The 20,468-nt window shown below is 36.5% G+C and overlaps 1 protein-coding gene across 1 annotated transcript in view; it reads left to right on the top strand.

Moving 5' to 3' along the window:
* Positions 1-9,232: 9,232 nt before the first annotated feature.
* Positions 9,233-20,468, top strand: part of LOC144351800 (uncharacterized) — an 84,423-nt gene continuing 73,187 nt past the window's right edge. Inside the window, exons 1-10 of the mRNA XM_085504002.1 lie at positions 9,233-9,320; positions 10,870-11,503; positions 11,990-12,609; positions 13,045-13,686; positions 14,127-14,774; positions 15,209-15,860; positions 16,302-16,939; positions 17,389-18,021; positions 18,457-19,104; positions 19,540-20,187. Of these exons, the coding sequence (XP_085360128.1) occupies positions 9,233-9,320; positions 10,870-11,503; positions 11,990-12,609; positions 13,045-13,686; positions 14,127-14,774; positions 15,209-15,860; positions 16,302-16,939; positions 17,389-18,021; positions 18,457-19,104; positions 19,540-20,187 (5,851 nt within the window). The remainder of the gene's footprint in view (positions 9,321-10,869; positions 11,504-11,989; positions 12,610-13,044; positions 13,687-14,126; positions 14,775-15,208; positions 15,861-16,301; positions 16,940-17,388; positions 18,022-18,456; positions 19,105-19,539; positions 20,188-20,468) is intronic.

Below are 20,468 nucleotides of genomic sequence, written 5' to 3'. Positions count from 1 at the left end.
CGTGTTCTACCTCCTCTATTATGTGCAGTAGTTTTATGTTAAATAAGAGCAATGACATCTATGTGTCTATTTAATTCAATGCTAAGATGAAGCAACCTCTCAGGGGAGTTCATCATATAACATGGTGTGCCAACATACAGTACGAAGTGCAGAACTCAAATTTGAATGGTGCAAGTGGGTCGCCATAAAACGTTCATGTTTTTTGTTTTTATAAATTGCAATAATATTTATACCATTATGAGTAGTGAGAGGTAATATATATATATTATTGCATTGCTTGAGTTACTACTGGACAAGTGACACCTGTTTGGATTTGTAGTGTAATTTGCGGGCATTAATTAGTTTAGAGTTTTGTTTGTTTATATGCAGGTAAAAAAGCTCATATTTTTTAACTGATAGACACATTAGTGTTGATACACATAAACGATTGTCAAACGATCAGAGTTGAAATTCGTGAAAAATCCAAAATCGATGATGACAAAATTAAAACTCTTTTGTCCTAAAAGTATGTTGTTACACATGCTGTAATTGGTTGGGACTCAGTCAGACGCCATTGAATAAAAAATGAATGTTAAATAGTATATTACCCACTAAATGTGTTACATGGTATAAAACATAGATGATGTCACCGAAACTACTATGTATAACAAATTGTCGTTTACTGCACTGCCACTGTCCTGGCCACTTTGGTAAAAATCTTTGAAAGACCTTGAGCCATCCGAAGTAGACACCAATCGGACAAGAATGGTTATTAAGTGTGATGTTTAGGATGTTTTTTCACAGGAATAAAATATGGCAAAGCGGCTACTGGGGACTTAGTATGCATATGTACTCAGTAGCCTAGTGCGGGCATGTGCACATTTTCTCGGCACTCAATGCACAGTGTATTGGGTTAACATCAAGTCCAAATATTAATATCTGAACACAGGGACAACGTGACAGCGCATACTACATCTTGCACCGTCCACTCTACGCCATACAATATTATAATTATGACCACAATTTCTTTGGCTGACAACAAATCATGATACTGCTCACCACAAACATGTGTCAACTTCACTGAAGATATCATTTGCAAATCACGTCTTCTTTCACCTAGTTCACATATATAAACATTTGGTGCGGACAAATTATAAAACTAACTCAAACGCATGTTAAACAAGTATTTATATCTTTCAATGTATAACACTGTGAGTTGTTTACTATGAAGTCCAAACATGGTAAAACAGCTATCTACAGAATCGTGGGCATACGTGGTTTACATTTTTTTTTATATGAAGACAATTTTGAAGTATTTGTCTACACACTGATGACATTTTAAAGCATCAAAATATGAATGCATTTTCTTGGTCAGACAACATTTAGACAACAATTTAAACAAATTAGGTCGAACTTCTCTGACCAACTGCGAAACCATTCAGTCAGTTCATAATGAACAGTCTCGTGAAGAATGTAAATTATACGTATGTAATGGCATCGCTACATAAAACCAAATACAGTTTTAGTATTTATGAAATGTTACGAGTAACAACTATTTCCAGTTGTTTGCAAAATTCCAGTCAGTTTGAGAATATGTTACTACGATCCACGTCTGGTGATGCACACACAGTAATCTCAAGTGTTGGCCAAGCAACGTCTATATATGGGAGACGAAAAATGAAACAAACCTGAATTTTATATATCACAAATTAAACTACCTCAGATGTTACTGCATTCACTTTACAGGTGGAAAAATTCCATCCAGCTCAGATACTTCATCTGATGAAACACAACATGGCTTCTATGGTATTGGAACTGGTAATAACTTATGGAGTCGTAAGGATATCAGTGCTCCATGGGAGGGACCAATAGCAGATAGTTGCTGTATAACATCCATGACAACTTTTCCTGATGGTACAATTGTTGGTATTGGAACAGATCAGCAACTCTGGACTAGACCTGGTAAAGATGGTAAATGGAGTGGACCCATTGCAAACAGCTGTTGTGTAACAGATATTACATACCTAAATGATGGTTCGCTGATTGGGATTGGCACTGGAAATAATTTATGGACTCGACCTGGTATTGAAGGTAAATGGTCTGGACCAGTTGCAAATAGCTGCTGTGTTAAATCCATTTCTCAGTTGACATCAGGTGAAATTCTTGGAGTTGGTATGAGTGGAAAACTATGGACACGACCAGGCGTTGAAGGCAGCTGGACAAAGGTGGATGATGATGGTGTTGTTTCAGACATAACAGTGACAAGTGAAGGAAATGTAGTCGGTATTGGCGGGACATGTGGTCTGTGGGAGAGAAAAGAACTTCACAGTACTTGGGGAAGTGAAATTTCCAACAGTAGATGCGTGAAGTCAGTATCAGTTGTTCGAACTTCTGATAGCACAGGTATGTAACACATGAAATGATATTTTGTTGATTCATACATGCTTTGTACTATAGTGTATAGTAAGGCAAAGTTGATAAATATGCATTGTTAATTTAGTTGAAACCCAAGTTAAACGGTCAGTTGATTTTATCCACATGCCCTTTTTAACTGGATTGGTAATTGTTCCAACTATTTTTTGAATAATTAATTATCCTGTAATATCACAAGGCATATTTAACATACGAAATTGTGGCATATGTGAATGTATACATGAATACTTTAATGTTGCAAACAATTAAACAACGAATTAATAATGGAATGCAGTGTGCTACACAATACTGCCATAAAAACATTTTCTGCTACTTTGCAGTACGCCCATTTCATTTAATAACCAATTCAATTTTCCAGAACCTTCATTTTAATACAATATTGTGTTATACTAGCAGGTGGAAAAGTTCCATCCAGCTCTGATACTGCATCTGATGAAAAACAACATGGCTTCTATGGTGTTGGAACTGGTAATAACTTATGGAGTCGCAAGGATATCAGTGCTTTATGGGAGGGACCAATAGCAGATAGTTGCTGTATAACATCCATGACAACTTTTCCTGATGGTACAATTGTTGGTATTGGAACAGATCAGCAACTCTGGACTAGACCTGGTAAAGATGGTAAATGGAGTGGACCCATTGCAAACAGCTGTTGTGTAACTGATATTACATACCTAAATGATGGTTCGCTGATTGGGATTGGCACTGGAAATAATTTATGGACTCGACCTGGTATTGAAGGTAAATGGTCTGGACCAGTTGCAAATAGCTGTTGTTTTAAATCCATTTCTCAGTTGACATCAGGTGAAATTCTTGGAGTTGGTATGAGTGGAAAACTATGGACACGACCAGGCGTTGAAGGCAGCTGGACAAAGGTGGATGATGATGGTGTTGTTTCAGACATAACAGTGACAAGTGAAGGAAATGTAGTCGGTATTGGCGGGACATGTGGTCTGTGGGAGAGAAAAGAACTTCACAGTACTTGGGGAAGTGAAATTTCCAACAGTAGATGCGTGAAGTCAGTATCAGTTGTTCGAACTTCTGATAGCACAGGTATGTAACACATGAAATGATATTTTGTTGATTCACACATGCTTTGTGCTATAGTGTATAGTAAGGCAAAATTGATACATATGCATTGTTAATTTAGTTGAACCTTAAGTAAAATGATTAGTTAATTTTATTCACATATTCACTTTAACTGGATTGGTAATTGTTCCAACTATTTTTTGAATAATTAATTATCCTGTAATATCACAAGGCATATTTAACATACGAAATTGTGGCATATGTGAATGTATACATGAATACTTTAATGTTGCAAACAATTAAACAATGAGAGAATAATTGAACACAGAGTGCTACACAATACTGCCATAAAAACATTTTCTGTTACTTTTCAGAACGCCCATTTCATTTAATATCTAATTCAATTTGCCAAACATTCGTTTTAATACAATATTGTATTATACTTGCAGGTGGAAAATTTCCATCCAGCTCAGTTACTGTATCTGATGAAAAACAACATGGCTTCTATGGTGTTGGAACTGGTAATAACTTATGGAGTCGCAAGGATATCAGTGCTTCATGGGAGGGACCAATAGCAGATAGTTGCTGTATAACATCCATGACAACTTTTCCTGATGGTACAATTGTTGGTATTGGAACAGATCAGCAACTCTGGACTAGACCTGGTAAAGATGGTAAATGGAGTGGACCCATTGCAAACAGCTGTTGTGTAACTGATATTACATACCTAAATGATGGTTCGCTGATTGGGATTGGCACTGGAAATAATTTATGGACTCGACCTGGTATTGAAGGTAAATGGTCTGGACCAGTTGCAAATAGCTGTTGTGTTAAATCCATTTCTCAGTTGACATCAGGTGAAATTCTTGGAGTTGGTATGAGTGGAAAACTATGGACACGACCAGGCGTTGAAGGCAGCTGGACAAAGGTGGATGATGATGGTGTTGTTTCAGACATAACAGTGACAAGTGAAGGAAATGTAGTCGGTATTGGCGGGACATGTGGTCTGTGGGAGAGAAAAGAACTTCACAGTACTTGGGGAAGTGAAATTTCCAACAGTAGATGCGTGAAGTCAGTATCAGTTGTTCGAACTTCTGATAGCACAGGTATGTAACACATGAAATGATATTTTGTTGATTCACACATGCTTTGTGCTATAGTGTATAGTAAGGCAAAATTGATAAATATGCATTGTTAATTTAGTTGAACCTTAAGTAAAATGATTAGTTAATTTTATTCACATATTCACTTTAACTGGATTGGTAATCATGCCAACTATTTTTTGAATAATTAATTATCTTGTAATATCACAAGGCACATTTAACATAAGAAATTGTGGCATATGTGACTGTATACATGAATACTTTAATGTTGCAAACAATTAAACAACGAATTAATAATGGAATGCAGTTTGCTACACAATACTGCCATAAAAACATGTTCTGCTACTTTGCAGTACGCCAATTTCATTTAATAACCAATTCAATTTTCCAGAACCTTCGTTTTAATACAATATTGTGTTATACTAGCAGGTGGAAAAGTTCCATCCAGCTCAGATACTGCATCTGATGAAAAACAACATGGCTTCTATGGTGTTGGAACTGGTAATAGCTTATGGAGTCGCAAGGATATCAGTGCTTTATGGGAGGGACCAATAGCAGATAGTTGCTGTATAACATCCATGACAACTTTTCCTGATGGTACAATTGTTGGTATTGGAACAGATCAGCAACTCTGGACTAGACCTGGTAAAGATGGTAAATGGAGTGGACCCATTGCAAACAGCTGTTGTGTAACAGATATTACATACCTAAATGATGGTTCGCTGATTGGGATTGGCACTGGAAATAATTTATGGACTCGACCTGGTATTGAAGGTAAATGGTCTGGACCAGTTGCAAATAGCTGCTGTGTTAAATCCATTTCTCAGTTGACATCAGGTGAAATTCTTGGAGTTGGTATGAGTGGAAAACTATGGACACGACCAGGCGTTGAAGGCAGCTGGACAAAGGTGGATGATGATGGTGTTGTTTCAGACATAACAGTGACAAGTGAAGGAAATGTAGTCGGTATTGGCGGGACATGTGGTCTGTGGGAGAGAAAAGAACTTCACAGTACTTGGGGAAGTGAAATTGACAACAGCAGATGCGTGAAGTCAGTATCAGTTGTTCGGACTTCTGATAGCACAGGTATGTAACACATGAATCGATATTTTGTTGATTCATACATGCTTTGTGGTATAGTGTATAGTAAGGCAAAGTTGATAAATATGCATTGTTAATTTAGTTGAAACCCAAGTTAAACGGTCAGGTGATTTTATCCACATGCTCATTTTAACTGGATTGGTAATTGTTCCAACTATTCTTTGAATAATTAATTATCTTGTAATATCACAAGGCACATTTAACATACGAAATTGTGGCATATGTGAATGTATACATGAATACTTTAATGTTGCAAACAATTAAACAATGAGAGAATAATTGAATACAGAGTGCTACACAATACTGCCATAAAAACATTTTCTGTTACTTTTCAGAACGCCCATTTCATTTAATATCTAATTCAATTTGCCAAACATTCGTTTTAATACAATATTGTATTATACTTTCAGGCGGAAAATTTCCATCCAGCTCAGTTACTGTATCTGATGAAAAACAACATGGCTTCTATGGTGTTGGAACTGATAATAACTTATGGAGTCGCAAGGATATCAGTGCTTCATGGGAGGGACCAATAGCAGATAGTTGCTGTATAACATCCATGACAACTTTTCCTGATGGTACAATTGTTGGTATTGGAACAGATCAGCAACTCTGGACTAGACCTGGTAAAGATGGTAAATGGAGTGGACCCATTGCAAACAGCTGTTGTGTAACTGATATTACATACCTAAATGATGGTTCGCTGATTGGGATTGGCACTGGAAATAATTTATGGACTCGACCTGGTATTGAAGGTAAATGGTCTGGACCAGTTGCAAATAGCTGCTGTGTTAAATCCATTTCTCAGTTGACATCAGGTGAAATTCTTGGAGTTGGTATGAGTGGAAAACTATGGACACGACCAGGCGTTGAAGGCAGCTGGACAAAGGTGGATGATGATGGTGTTGTTTCAGACATAACAGTGACAAGTGAAGGAAATGTAGTCGGTATTGGCGGGACATGTGGTCTGTGGGAGAGAAAAGAACTTCACAGTACTTGGGGAAGTGAAATTTCCAACAGTAGATGCGTGAAGTCAGTATCAGTTGTTCGAACTTCTGATAGCACAGGTATGTAACACATGAAATGATATTTTGTTGATTCACACATGCTTTGTGCTATAGTGTATAGTAAGGCAAAATTGATAAATATGCATTGTTGATTTAGTTGAACTTTAAGTAAAATGATTAGTTAATTTTATTCACATATTCACTTTAACTGGATTGGTAATCATGCCAACTATTTTTCGAATAATTAATTATCTTGTAATATCACAAGGCACATTTAACATACGAAATTGTGGCATATGTGAATGTATACATGAATACTTTAATGTTGCAAACAATTAACCAATGAGAGAATAATTGAACACAGAGTGCTACACAATACTGCCATAAAAACATTTTCTGTTACTTTTCAGAACGCCCATTTCATTTAATATCTAATTCAATTTGCCAGAACATTCGTTTTAATACAATATTGTTTTATACTTGCAGGTGGAAAAATTCCATCTAGATCAGATACTGCATCTGATGAAAAACAGCAGGATTTCTATGGTGTTGGAACTGGTAATATGTAATTTCATACGCGAATACTTTAATGTCGCCTACACTTAAACGAAAGTTATTAATATAATAGTGTTCTACACGCAATTATTAACAAGATAACAATTATTAGTCAATTATATCATACCATTACCCATATTTGCATTACATCATACATTCATCATTACATTACATCATCTCTTAATCAATATGAAATTTTGACGTTTAATTTGATAATAAATGCAATTGTTTCAATACGGCTGTGTTTATGATGTTAAATGTAATGTCACAAGGCACAACGACGTTAGAGATTGTACCAAATATAAATGTATATATGAACACTTCAATGTTGCCGACAATTAAACACCAAGTGAATAATGTAACACATTGTTCTACACAATACAGTCATAAAAACATTTAATAACGAATTCAATTTTTGAGAACATTCTTTTTGATAAAATATTGGGTTATCTTTACAGGTGAAGAAATTCCATCCAGCTCAGATACTTCATCTGATGAAAAACAGCAAGGCTTCTATGGTGTTGGTAATATGTGGTTTCATACATGAACACATTGTTCTCCTCTATACAGTCATAAAACATTTTCTGCTATCCAGTAATGATATGAATGATCCTAATTAATCAACCTGAAAATGAGTAAAATAATTGATTCAAAAATTGCCACTGAAGGCCCTTGTTTTGCCTCCCCACTCAATACTGTTCTATTCATTACAGTCATTGCGTCCATTGTACCCTTACCTATATAACCATCGTAGGAAACGGGATGGTTGCAGAAAATAGAACATTAGTTTTTGGTTTGTGTTGAGTCGTGTGGTTCTCTCACTCTCAACAAGATGCTCACGGTCATTTGCGAATAACGTAAGATCTTGCATCAGAAACATTCACCATTTTTCCATTTCCCTGTTATATATCAGATACATCAAAATCATCACATCGTATTGATGTTGGTAAAGACCGGCCTGGAGGTGACATGAATGATGGTAATTTAAATTTGGTAGATAGTGCGGAAGAATGCTATTGTGCATGTATTCAGACCAATGGTTGCCAGGCTTGGTCATTTCGTAATGACAGTAATGGTTGTTGGTTAAAGAACTCTGTACCAGATCAAACAACGTTAGATACTGCTATATCTGGAGTCATTTCAGGTAAGATGGCAATTATTATTATATTATATCATACCATTGTCCATATTTACATTACAACATAGATATACATTATCAGGCGATTTAATGTTTACGCCATTACGTTCAATCGGCTCTGAATCAACAGAAAAATGCAACTATTCCGATACTGCAGTGTTTATGGTGTAAAAATAAAGGCACATTAAAAATACAAACGAGCACAAACAAGACTTCTCATAAATCGTGTATCAACTTTCAGCCTTCGTTTGCTTTCAACTCAGTGTGTTGACTGCGCATTTCAACATGCGTGTGATTAATGTGTATATGCCTATCAGTGCACATGTTTATGTTGCTGAGACATCAGATCGACGAGAATCTCAAAAATGTGAGCACTTCCGAGTTAGGTACTTAAATTCAATGTCGACCAAACCACGAGCCACACACCCAATTTCAGACGAACGTGGTTCACGTTTCTGGCGATTTTAAAAAATATTAGTTATGGCGCGAACATTTGTATGACATTATATAGTTTTGAAAACCAATCTAACGAATTGTGGGATATTTAACTCCAAAATTATCGCTGCCACCGTCATCTGCATCTTTAATCTTACACACGAGGCAGTAGTGTATCTGACTCAACACACCATATCCAACCATTCAACGCACAATTTCATTGTGTAGGTTCAATTCATGGATTTTTCTAACAATATTCAACACATCATGGTTACAAAACCCGTATTTGAAAAAGTTCAAAAGATTATTGGCTTAGGGAATTGTAATTGTAATCTTAGTACATGGAACTGAAAATTAGCCCAAATGCGTGTTCTACCTCCTCTATTATGTGCAGTAGTTTTATGTTAAATAAGAGCAAGGACATCTATGTGTCTATTTAATTCAATGCTAAGATGAAGCAACATCTCAGTGGAGTTCATCATATAACATGGTGTGCCAACATACAGTACGAAGTGCAGAACTCAAATTTGAATGGTGCAAGTGGGTCGCCATAAAACGTTCATGATTTTTGTTTTAATAAATTGCAATAATATTTATACCATTATGAGTAGTGAGAGGTAATATATATATATTATTGCATTGCTTGAGTTACTACTGGACAAGTGACACCTGTTTGGATTTGTAGTGTAATTTGCGGGCATCAATTAGTTTAGAGTTTTGTTTGTTTATATGCAGGTAAAAAAGCTCATATTTTTTAACTGATAGACACATTAGTGTTGATACACATAAACGATTGTCAAACGATCAGAGTTGAAATTCGTGAAAAATCCAAAATCGATGATGACAAAATTAAAACTCTTTTGTCCTAAAAGTATGTTGTTACACATGCTGTAATTGGTTGGGACTCAGTCAGACGCCATTGAATAAAAATGAATATTAAATAGTATATTACCCACTAAATGTGTTACATGATATAAAACATAGATGATGTCACCGAAACTACTATGTATAACAAATTGTCGTTTACTGCACTGCCACTGTCCTGGCCACTTTGGTAAAAATCTTTGAAAGACCTTGAGCCATCCGAAGTAGACACCAATCGGACAAGAATGGTTATTAAGTGTGATGTTTAGGATGTTTTTTCACAAGAATAAAATATGGCAAAGCGGCTACTGGGGACTTAGTATGCATATTTACTCAGTAGCCTAGTGCGGGCATGTGCACATTTTCTCGGCACTCATTGCACAGTGTATTGGGTTAACATCAATTCCAAATATTAATATCTGAACACAGGGACAACGTGACAGCGCATACTACATCTTGCAACGTCCACTATACGCCATACAATATTATAATTATGACCACAATTTATTTGGCTGACAACAAATCATGATACTGCTCACCACAAACATGTGTCAACTTCACTGAAAATATCATTTGCAAATCACGTCTTCTTTCACCTAGTTCACATATATAAACATTTGGTGCGGACAAATTATGAAACTAACTCAAACGCATGTTAAACAAGTATTTATATGTTTCAATGTATAACACTGTGAGTTGTTTACTATGAAGTCCAAACATGGTAAAACAGCTATCTACAGAATCGTGGGCATACGTGGTTTACATTTTTTTTATATGAAGACAATTTTGAAGTATTTGTCTACACACTGATGACATTTTAAAGCATCAAAATATGAATGCATTTTCTTGGTCAGACAACATTTAGACAACAATTTAAACAAATTAGGTCGAACTTCTCTGACCAACTGCGAAACCATTCAGTCAGTTCATAATGAACAGTCTCGTGAAGAATGTAAATTATACGTATGTAATGGCATCGCTACATAAAACCAAATACAGTTTTAGTATTTATGAAATGTTACGAGTAACAACTATTTCCAGTTGTTTGCAAAATTCCAGTCAGTTTGAGAATATGTTACTACGATCCACGTCTGGTGATGCACACACAGTAATCTCAAGTGTTGGCCAAGCAACGTCTATATATGGGAGACGAAAAATGAAACAAACCTGAATTTTATATATCACAAATGAAACCACCTCAGATGTTACTGCATTCACTTTACAGGTGGAAAAATTCCATCCAGCTCAGATACTTCATCTGATGAAACACAACATGGCTTCTATGGTATTGGAACTGGTAATAACTTATGGAGTCGTAAGGATATCAGTGCTCCATGGGAGGGACCAATAGCAGATAGTTGCTGTATAACATCCATGACAACTTTTCCTGATGGTACAATTGTTGGTATTGGAACAGATCAGCAACTCTGGACTAGACCTGGTAAAGATGGTAAATGGAGTGGACCCATTGCAAACAGCTGTTGTGTAACAGATATTACATACCTAAATGATGGTTCGCTGATTGGGATTGGCACTGGAAATAATTTATGGACTCGACCTGGTATTGAAGGTAAATGGTCTGGACCAGTTGCAAATAGCTGTTGTGTTAAATCCATTTCTCAGTTGACATCAGGTGAAATTCTTGGAGTTGGTATGAGTGGAAAACTATGGACACGACCAGGCGTTGAAGGCAGCTGGACAAAGGTGGATGATGATGGTGTTGTTTCAGACATAACAGTGACAAGTGAAGGAAATGTAGTCGGTATTGGCGGGACATGTGGTCTTTGGGAGAGAAAAGAACTTCACAGTACTTGGGGAAGTGAAATTTCCAACAGTAGATGCGTGAAGTCAGTATCAGTTGTTCGAACTTCTGATAGCACAGGTATGTAACACATGAAATGATATTTTGTTGATTCACACATGCTTTGTGCTATAGTGTATAGTAAGGCAAAATTGATAAATATGCATTGTTAATTTAGTTGAACCTTAAGTAAAATGATTAGTTAATTTTATTCACATATTCACTTTAACTGGATTGGTAATCATGCCAACTATTTTTTGAATAATTAATTATCTTGTAATATCACAAGGCACATTTAACATAAGAAATTGTGGCATATGTGACTGTATACATGAATACTTTAATGTTGCAAACAATTAAACAACGAATTAATAATGGAATGCAGTTTGCTACACAATACTGCCATAAAAACATGTTCTGCTACTTTGCAGTACGCCCATTTCATTTAATAACCAATTCAATTTTCCAGAACCTTCGTTTTAATACAATATTGTGTTATACTAGCAGGTGGAAAAGTTCCATCCAGCTCAGATACTGCATCTGATGAAAAACAACATGGCTTCTATGGTGTTGGAACTGGTAATAGCTTATGGAGTCGCAAGGATATCAGTGCTTTATGGGAGGGACCAATAGCAGATAGTTGCTGTATAACATCCATGACAACTTTTCCTGACGGTACAATTGTTGGTATTGGAACAGATCAGCAACTCTGGACTAGACCTGGTAAAGATGGTAAATGGAGTGGACCCATTGCAAACAGCTGTTGTGTAACTGATATTACATACCTAAATGATGGTTCGCTGATTGGGATTGGCACTGGAAATAATTTATGGACTCGACCTGGTATTGAAGGTAAATGGTCTGGACCAGTTGCAAATAGCTGCTGTGTTAAATCCATTTCTCAGTTGACATCAGGTGAAATTCTTGGAGTTGGTATGAGTGGAAAACTATGGACACGACCAGGCGTTGAAGGCAGCTGGACAAAGGTGGATGATGATGGTGTTGTTTCAGACATAACAGTGACAAGTGAAGGAAATGTAGTCGGTATTGGCGGGACATGTGGTCTGTGGGAGAGAAAAGAACTTCACAGTACTTGGGGAAGTGAAATTGACAACAGCAGATGCGTGAAGTCAGTATCAGTTGTTCGAACTTCTGATAGCACAGGTATGTAACACATGAAATGATATTTTGTTGATTCACACATGCTTTGTGCTATAGTGTATAGTAAGGCAAAGTTGATAATTATGCATTGTTGATTTAGTTGAACTTTAAGTAAAATGATTAGTTAATTTTATTCACATATTCACTTTAACTGGATTGGTAATCATGCCAACTATTTTTTGAATAATTAATTATCTTGTAATATCACAAGGCACATTTAACATAAGAAAGTGTGACATATGTGAATGTATACATGAATACTTTAATGTTGCAAACAATTAAACAACGAATTAATAATGGAATGCAGTTTGCTACACAATACTGCCATAAAAACATGTTCTGCTACTTTGCAGTACGCCCATTTCATTTAATAACCAATTCAATTTTCCAGAACCTTCGTTTTAATACAATATTGTGTTATACTAGCAGGTGGAAAAGTTCCATCCAGCTCAGATACTGCATCTGATGAAAAACAACATGGCTTCTATGGTGTTGGAACTGGTAATAACTTATGGAGTCGCAAGGATATCAGTGCTTTATGGGAGGGACCAATAGCAGATAGTTGCTGTATAACATCCATGACAACTTTTCCTGATGGTACAATTGTTGGTATTGGAACAGATCAGCAACTCTGGACTAGACCTGGTAAAGATGGTAAATGGAGTGGACCCATTGCAAACAGCTGTTGTGTAACTGATATTACATACCTAAATGATGGTTCGCTGATTGGGATTGGCACTGGAAATAATTTATGGACTCGACCTGGTATTGAAGGTAAATGGTCTGGACCAGTTGCAAATAGCTGCTGTGTTAAATCCATTTCTCAGTTGACATCAGGTGAAATTCTTGGAGTTGGTATGGGTGGAAAACTATGGACACGACCAGGCGTTGAAGGCAGCTGGACAAAGGTGGATGATGATGGTGTTGTTTCAGACATAACAGTGACAAGTGAAGGAAATGTAGTCGGTATTGGCGGGACATGTGGTCTGTGGGAGAGAAAAGAACTTCACAGTACTTGGGGAAGTGAAATTTCCAACAGTAGATGCGTGAAGTCAGTATCAGTTGTTCGAACTTCTGATAGCACAGGTATGTAACACATGAAATGATATTTTGTTGATTCATACATGCTTTGTGCTATAGTGTATAGTAAGGCAAAATTGATAAATATGCATTGTTAATTTAGTTGAAACCCAAGTTAAACGGTCAGTTGATTTTATCCACATGCTCTTTTTAACTGGATTGGTAATTGTTCCAACTATTTTTTGAATAATTAATTATCCTGTAATATCACAAGGCACATTTAACATACGAAATTGTGGCATATGTGAATATATACATGAATACTTTAATGTTGCAAACAATTAAACAACGAGTTAATAATGGAATACAGTGTGCTACACAATACTGCCATAAAACATTTTCTGCTACTTTGCAGTACGCCCATTTCATTTAATAACCAATTCAATTTTCCAGAACCTTCGTTTTAATACAATATTGTGTTATACTAGCAGATGGAAAAGTTTCACCCAGCTCAGATACTGCATCTGATGAAAAACAACATGGCTTCTATGGTGTTGGAACTGGTAATAACTTATGGAGTCGCAAGGATATCAATGCTTTATGGGAGGGACCAATAACAGATAGTTGCTGTATAACATCCATGACAACTTTTCCTGATGGTACAATTGTTGGTATTGGAACAGATCAGCAACTCTGGACTAGACCTGGTAAAGATGGTAAATGGAGTGGACCCATTGCAAACAGCTGTTGTGTAACTGATATTACATACCTAAATGATGGTTCGCTGATTGGGATTGGCACTGGAAATAATTTATGGACTCGACCTGGTATTGAAGGTAAATGGTCTGGACCAGTTGCAAATAGCTGCTGTGTTAAATCCATTTCTCAGTTGACATCAGGTGAAATTCTTGGAGTTGGTATGAGTGGAAAACTATGGACACGACCAGGCGTTGAAGGCAGCTGGACAAAGGTGGATGATGATGGTGTTGTTTCAGACATAACAGTGACAAGTGAAGGAAATGTAGTCGGTATTGGCGGGACATGTGGTCTGTGGGAGAGAAAAGAACTTCACAGTACTTGGGGAAGTGAAATTGACAACAGCAGATGCGTGAAGTCAGTATCAGTTGTTCGAACTTCTGATAGCACAGGTATGTAACACATGAAATGATATTTTGTTGATTCACACATGCTTTGTGCTATAGTGTATAGTAAGGCAAAGTTGATAATTATGCATTGTTGATTTAGTTGAACTTTAAGTAAAATGATTAGTTAATTTTATTCACATATTCACTTTAACTGGATTGGTAATCATGCCAACTATTTTTTGAATAATTAATTATCTTGTAATATCACAAGGCACATTTAACATAAGAAAGTGTGACATATGTGAATGTATACATGAATACTTTAATGTTGCAAACAATTAAACAACGAGTTAATAATGGAATACAGTGTGCTACACAATACTGCCATAAAACATTTTCTGCTACTTTGCAGTACGCCCATTTCATTTAATAACCAATTCAATTTTCCAGAACCTTCGTTTTAATACAATATTGTGTTATACTAGCAGGTGGAAAAGTTCCATCCAGCTCAGATATTTCATCTGATGAAACACAACATGGCTTCTATGGTATTGGAACTGGTAATAACTTATGGAGTCGTAAGGATATCAGTGCTCCATGGGAGGGACCAATAGCAGATAGTTGCTGTATAACATCCATGACAACTTTTCCTGATGGTACAATTGTTGGTATTGGAACAGATCAGCAACTCTGGACTAGACCTGGTAAAGATGGTAAATGGAGTGGACCCATTGCAAACAGCTGTTGTGTAACTGATATTACATACCTAAATGATGGTTCACTGATTGGGATTGGCACTGGAAATAATTTATGGACTCGACCTGGTATTGAAGGTAAATGGTCTGGACCAGTTGCAAATAGCTGCTGCGTTAAATCCATTTCTCAGTTGACATCAGGTGAAATTCTTGGAGTTGGTATGAGTGGAAAACTATGGACACGACCAGGCGTTGAAGGCAGCTGGACAAAGGTGGATGATGATGGTGTTGTTTCAGACATAACAGTGACAAGTGAAGGAAATGTAGTCGGTATTGGCGGGACATGTGGTCTGTGGGAGAGAAAAGAACTTCACAGTACTTGGGGAAGTGAAATTTCCAACAGTAGATGCGTGAAGTCAGTATCAGTTGTTCGAACTTCTGATAGCACAGGTATGTAACACATGAAATGATATTTTGTTGATTCACACATGCTTTGTGCTATAGTGTATAGTAGGGCAAAATTGATAAATACGCATTGTTGATTTAGTTGAAGCTTAAGTAAAATGATTAGTTAATTGTATTCACATATTCACTTTAACTGGATTGGTAATCATGCCAACTATTTTTTGAATAATTAATTATCTTGTAATATCACAAGGCACATTTAACATAAGAAATTGTGGCATATGTGACTGTATACATGAATACTTTAATGTTGCAAACAATTAAACAACGAATTAATAATGGAATGCAGTTTGCTACACAATACTGCCATAAAAACATGTTCTGCTACTTTGCAGTACGCCCATTTCATTTAATAACCAATTCAATTTTCCAGAACCTTCGTTTTAATACAATATTGTGTTATACTAGCAGGTGGAAAAGTTCCATCCAGCTCTGATACTGCATTTGATGAAAAACAACATGGCTTCTATGGTGTTGGAACTGGTAATAACTTATGGAGTCGCAAGGATATCAGTGCTTCATGGGAGGGACCAATAGCAGATAGTTGCTGTATAACATCCATGACAACTTTTCCTGATGGTACAATTGTTGGTATTGGAACAGATCAGCAACTCTGGACTAGACCTGGTAAAGATGGTAAATGGAGTGGACCCATTGCAAACAGCTGTTGTGTAACTGATATTACATACCTAAATGATGGTTCGCTGATTGGGATTGGCACTGGAAATAATTTATGGACTCGACCTGGTATTGAAGGTAAATGGTCTGGACCAGTTGCAAATAGCTGCTGTGTTAAATCCATTTCTCAGTTGACATCAGGTGAAATTCTTGGAGTTGGTATGAGTGGAAAACTATGGACACGACCAGGCGTTGAAGGCAGCTGGACAAAGGTGGATGATGATGGTGTTGTTTCAGACATAACAGTGACAAGTGAAGGAAATGTAGTCGGTATTGGCGGGACATGTGGTCTGTGGGAGAGAAAAGAACTTCACAGTACTTGGGGAAGTGAAATTGACAACAGCAGATGCGTGAAGTCAGTATCAGTTGTTCGAACTTCTGATAGCACAGGTATGTAACACATGAAATGATATTTTGTTGATTCACACATGCTTTGTGCTATAGTGTATAGTAAGGCAAAATTGATAAATATGCATTGTTGATTTAGTTGAACCTTAAGTAAAATGATTAGTTAATTTTATTCACATATTCACTTTAACTGGATTGGTAATCATGCCAACTATTTTTTGAATAATTAATTATCTTGTAATATCACAAGGCACATTTAACATAAGAAAGTGTGACATATGTGAATGTATACATGAATACTTTAATGTTGCAAACAATTAAACAACGAGTTAATAATGGAATACAGTGTGCTACACAATACTGCCATAAAACATTTTCTGCTACTTTGCAGTACGCCCATTTCATTTAATAACCAATTCAATTTTCCAGAACCTTCGTTTTAATACAATATTGTGTTATACTAGCAGATGGAAAAGTTTCACCCAGCTCAGATACTGCATCTGATGAAAAACAACATGGCTTCTATGGTGTTGGAACTGGTAATAACTTATGGAGTCGCAAGGATATCAATGCTTTATGGGAGGGACCAATAACAGATAGTTGCTGTATAACATCCATGACAACTTTTCCTGATGGTACAATTGTTGGTATTGGAACAGATCAGCAACTCTGGACTAGACCTGGTAAAGATGGTAAATGGAGTGGACCCATTGCAAACAGCTGTTGTGTAACAGATATTACATACCTAAATGATGGTTCGCTGATTGGGATTGGCACTGGAAATAATTTATGGACTCGACCTGGTATTGAAGGTAAATGGTCTGGACCAGTTGCAAATAGCTGCTGTGTTAAATCCATTTCTCAGTTGACATCAGGTGAAATTCTTGGAGTTGGTATGAGTGGAAAACTATGGACACGACCAGGCGTTGAAGGCAGCTGGACAAAGGTGGATGATGATGGTGTTGTTTCAGACATAACAGTGACAAGTGAAGGAAATGTAGTCGGTATTGGCGGGACATGTGGTCTGTGGGAGAGAAAAGAACTTCACAGTACTTGGGGAAGTGAAATTTCCAACAGTAGATGCGTGAAGTCAGTATCAGTTGTTCGAACTTCTGATAGCACAGGTATGTAACACATGAAATGATATTGTGTTGATTCATACATGCTTTGTGCTATAGTGTATAGTAAGGCAAAATTGATAAATATGCATTGTTGATTTAGTTGAACCTTAAGTAAAATGATTAGTTAATTTTATTCACATATTCACTTTAACTGGATTGGTAATCATGCCAACTATTTTTTGAATAATTAATTATCTTGTAATATCACAAGGCACATTTAACATAAGAAAGTGTGGCTCATGTGAATGTATACATGAATACTTTAATGTTGCAAACAATTAAACAACGAATTAATAATGGAATGCAGTTTGCTACACAATACTGCCATAAAAACATTTTCTGCTACTTTGCAGTACGCCCATTTCATTTAATAACCAATTCAATTTTCCAGAACCTTTGTTTTAATACAATATTGTGTTATACTAGCAGGTGGAAAAGTTCCATCCAGCTCAGATACTGCATCTGATGAAAAACAACATGGCTTCTATGGTGTTGGAACTGGTAATAACTTATGGAGTCGCAAGGATATCAGTGCTTTATGGGAGGGACCAATAGCAGATAGTTGCTGTATAACATCCATGACAACTTTTCCTGATGGTACAATTGTTGGTATTGGAACAGATCAGCAACTCTGGACTAGACCTGGTAAAGATGGTAAATGGAGTGGACCCATTGCAAACAGCTGTTGTGTAACAGATATTACATACCTAAATGATGGTTCGCTGATTGGGATTGGCACTGGAAATAATTTATGGACTCGACCTGGTATTGAAGGTAAATGGTCTGGACCAGTTGCAAATAGCTGCTGTGTTAAATCCATTTCTCAGTTGACATCAGGTGAAATTCTTGGAGTTGGTATGGGTGGAAAACTATGGACACGACCAGGCGTTGAAGGCAGCTGGACAAAGGTGGATGATGATGGTGTTGTTTCAGACATAACAGTGACAAGTGAAGGAAATGTAGTCGGTATTGGCGGGACATGTGGTCTGTGGGAGAGAAAAGAACTTCACAGTACTTGGGGAAGTGAAATTGACAACAGCAGATGCGTGAAGTCAGTATCAGTTGTTCGAACTTCTGATAGCACAGGTATGTAACACATGAAATGATATTTTGTTGATTCACACATGCTTTGTGCTATAGTGTATAGTAAGGCAAAGTTGATAATTATGCATTGTTGATTTAGTTGAACTTTAAGTAAAATGATTAGTTAATTTTATTCACATATTCACTTTAACTGGATTGGTAATCATGCCAACTATTTTTTGAATAATTAATTATCTTGTAATATCACAAGGCACATTTAACATAAGAAAGTGTGACATATGTGAATGTATACATGAATACTTTAATGTTGCAAACAATTAAACAACGAATTAATAATGGAATGCAGTTTGCTACACAATACTGCCATAAAAACATGTTCTGCTACTTTGCAGTACGCCCATTTCATTTAATAACCAATTCAATTTTCCAGAACCTTCGTTTTAATACAATATTGTGTTATACTAGCAGGTGGAAAAGTTCCATCCAGCTCAGATACTGCATCTGATGAAAAACAACATGGCTTCTATGGTGTTGGAACTGGTAATAGCTTATGGAGTCGCAAGGATATCAGTGCTTTATGGGAGGGACCAATAGCAGATAGTTGCTGTATAACATCCATGACAACTTTTCCTGACGGTACAATTGTTGGTATTGGAACAGATCAGCAACTCTGGACTAGACCTGGTAAAGATGGTAAATGGAGTGGACCCATTGCAAACAGCTGTTGTGTAACTGATATTACATACCTAAATGATGGTTCGCTGATTGGGATTGGCACTGGAAATAATTTATGGACTCGACCTGGTATTGAAGGTAAATGGTCTGGACCAGTTGCAAATAGCTGCTGTGTTAAATCCATTTCTCAGTTGACATCAGGTGAAATTCTTGGAGTTGGTATGAGTGGAAAACTATGGACACGACCAGGCGTTGAAGGCAGCTGGACAAAGGTGGATGATGATGGTGTTGTTTCAGACATAACAGTGACAAGTGAAGGAAATGTAGTCGGTATTGGCGGGACATGTGGTCTGTGGGAGAGAAAAGAACTTCACAGTACTTGGGGAAGTGAAATTGACAACAGCAGATGCGTGAAGTCAGTATCAGTTGTTCGAACTTCTGATAGCACAGGTATGTAACACATGAAATGATATTTTGTTGATTCACACATGCTTTGTGCTATAGTGTATAGTAAGGCAAAGTTGATAATTATGCATTGTTGATTTAGTTGAACTTTAAGTAAAATGATTAGTTAATTTTATTCACATATTCACTTTAACTGGATTGGTAATCATGCCAACTATTTTTTGAATAATTAATTATCTTGTAATATCACAAGGCACATTTAACATAAGAAAGTGTGACATATGTGAATGTATACATGAATACTTTAATGTTGCAAACAATTAAAC

The sequence above is a fragment of the Saccoglossus kowalevskii genome, chromosome 9 (assembly GCF_978046115.1).
Source record: "Saccoglossus kowalevskii chromosome 9, keSacKowa6.1, whole genome shotgun sequence".
Lineage (NCBI taxonomy): Eukaryota > Metazoa > Hemichordata > Enteropneusta > Harrimaniidae > Saccoglossus > Saccoglossus kowalevskii.
This window is presented reverse-complemented; position numbering and strand designations above follow the sequence as displayed.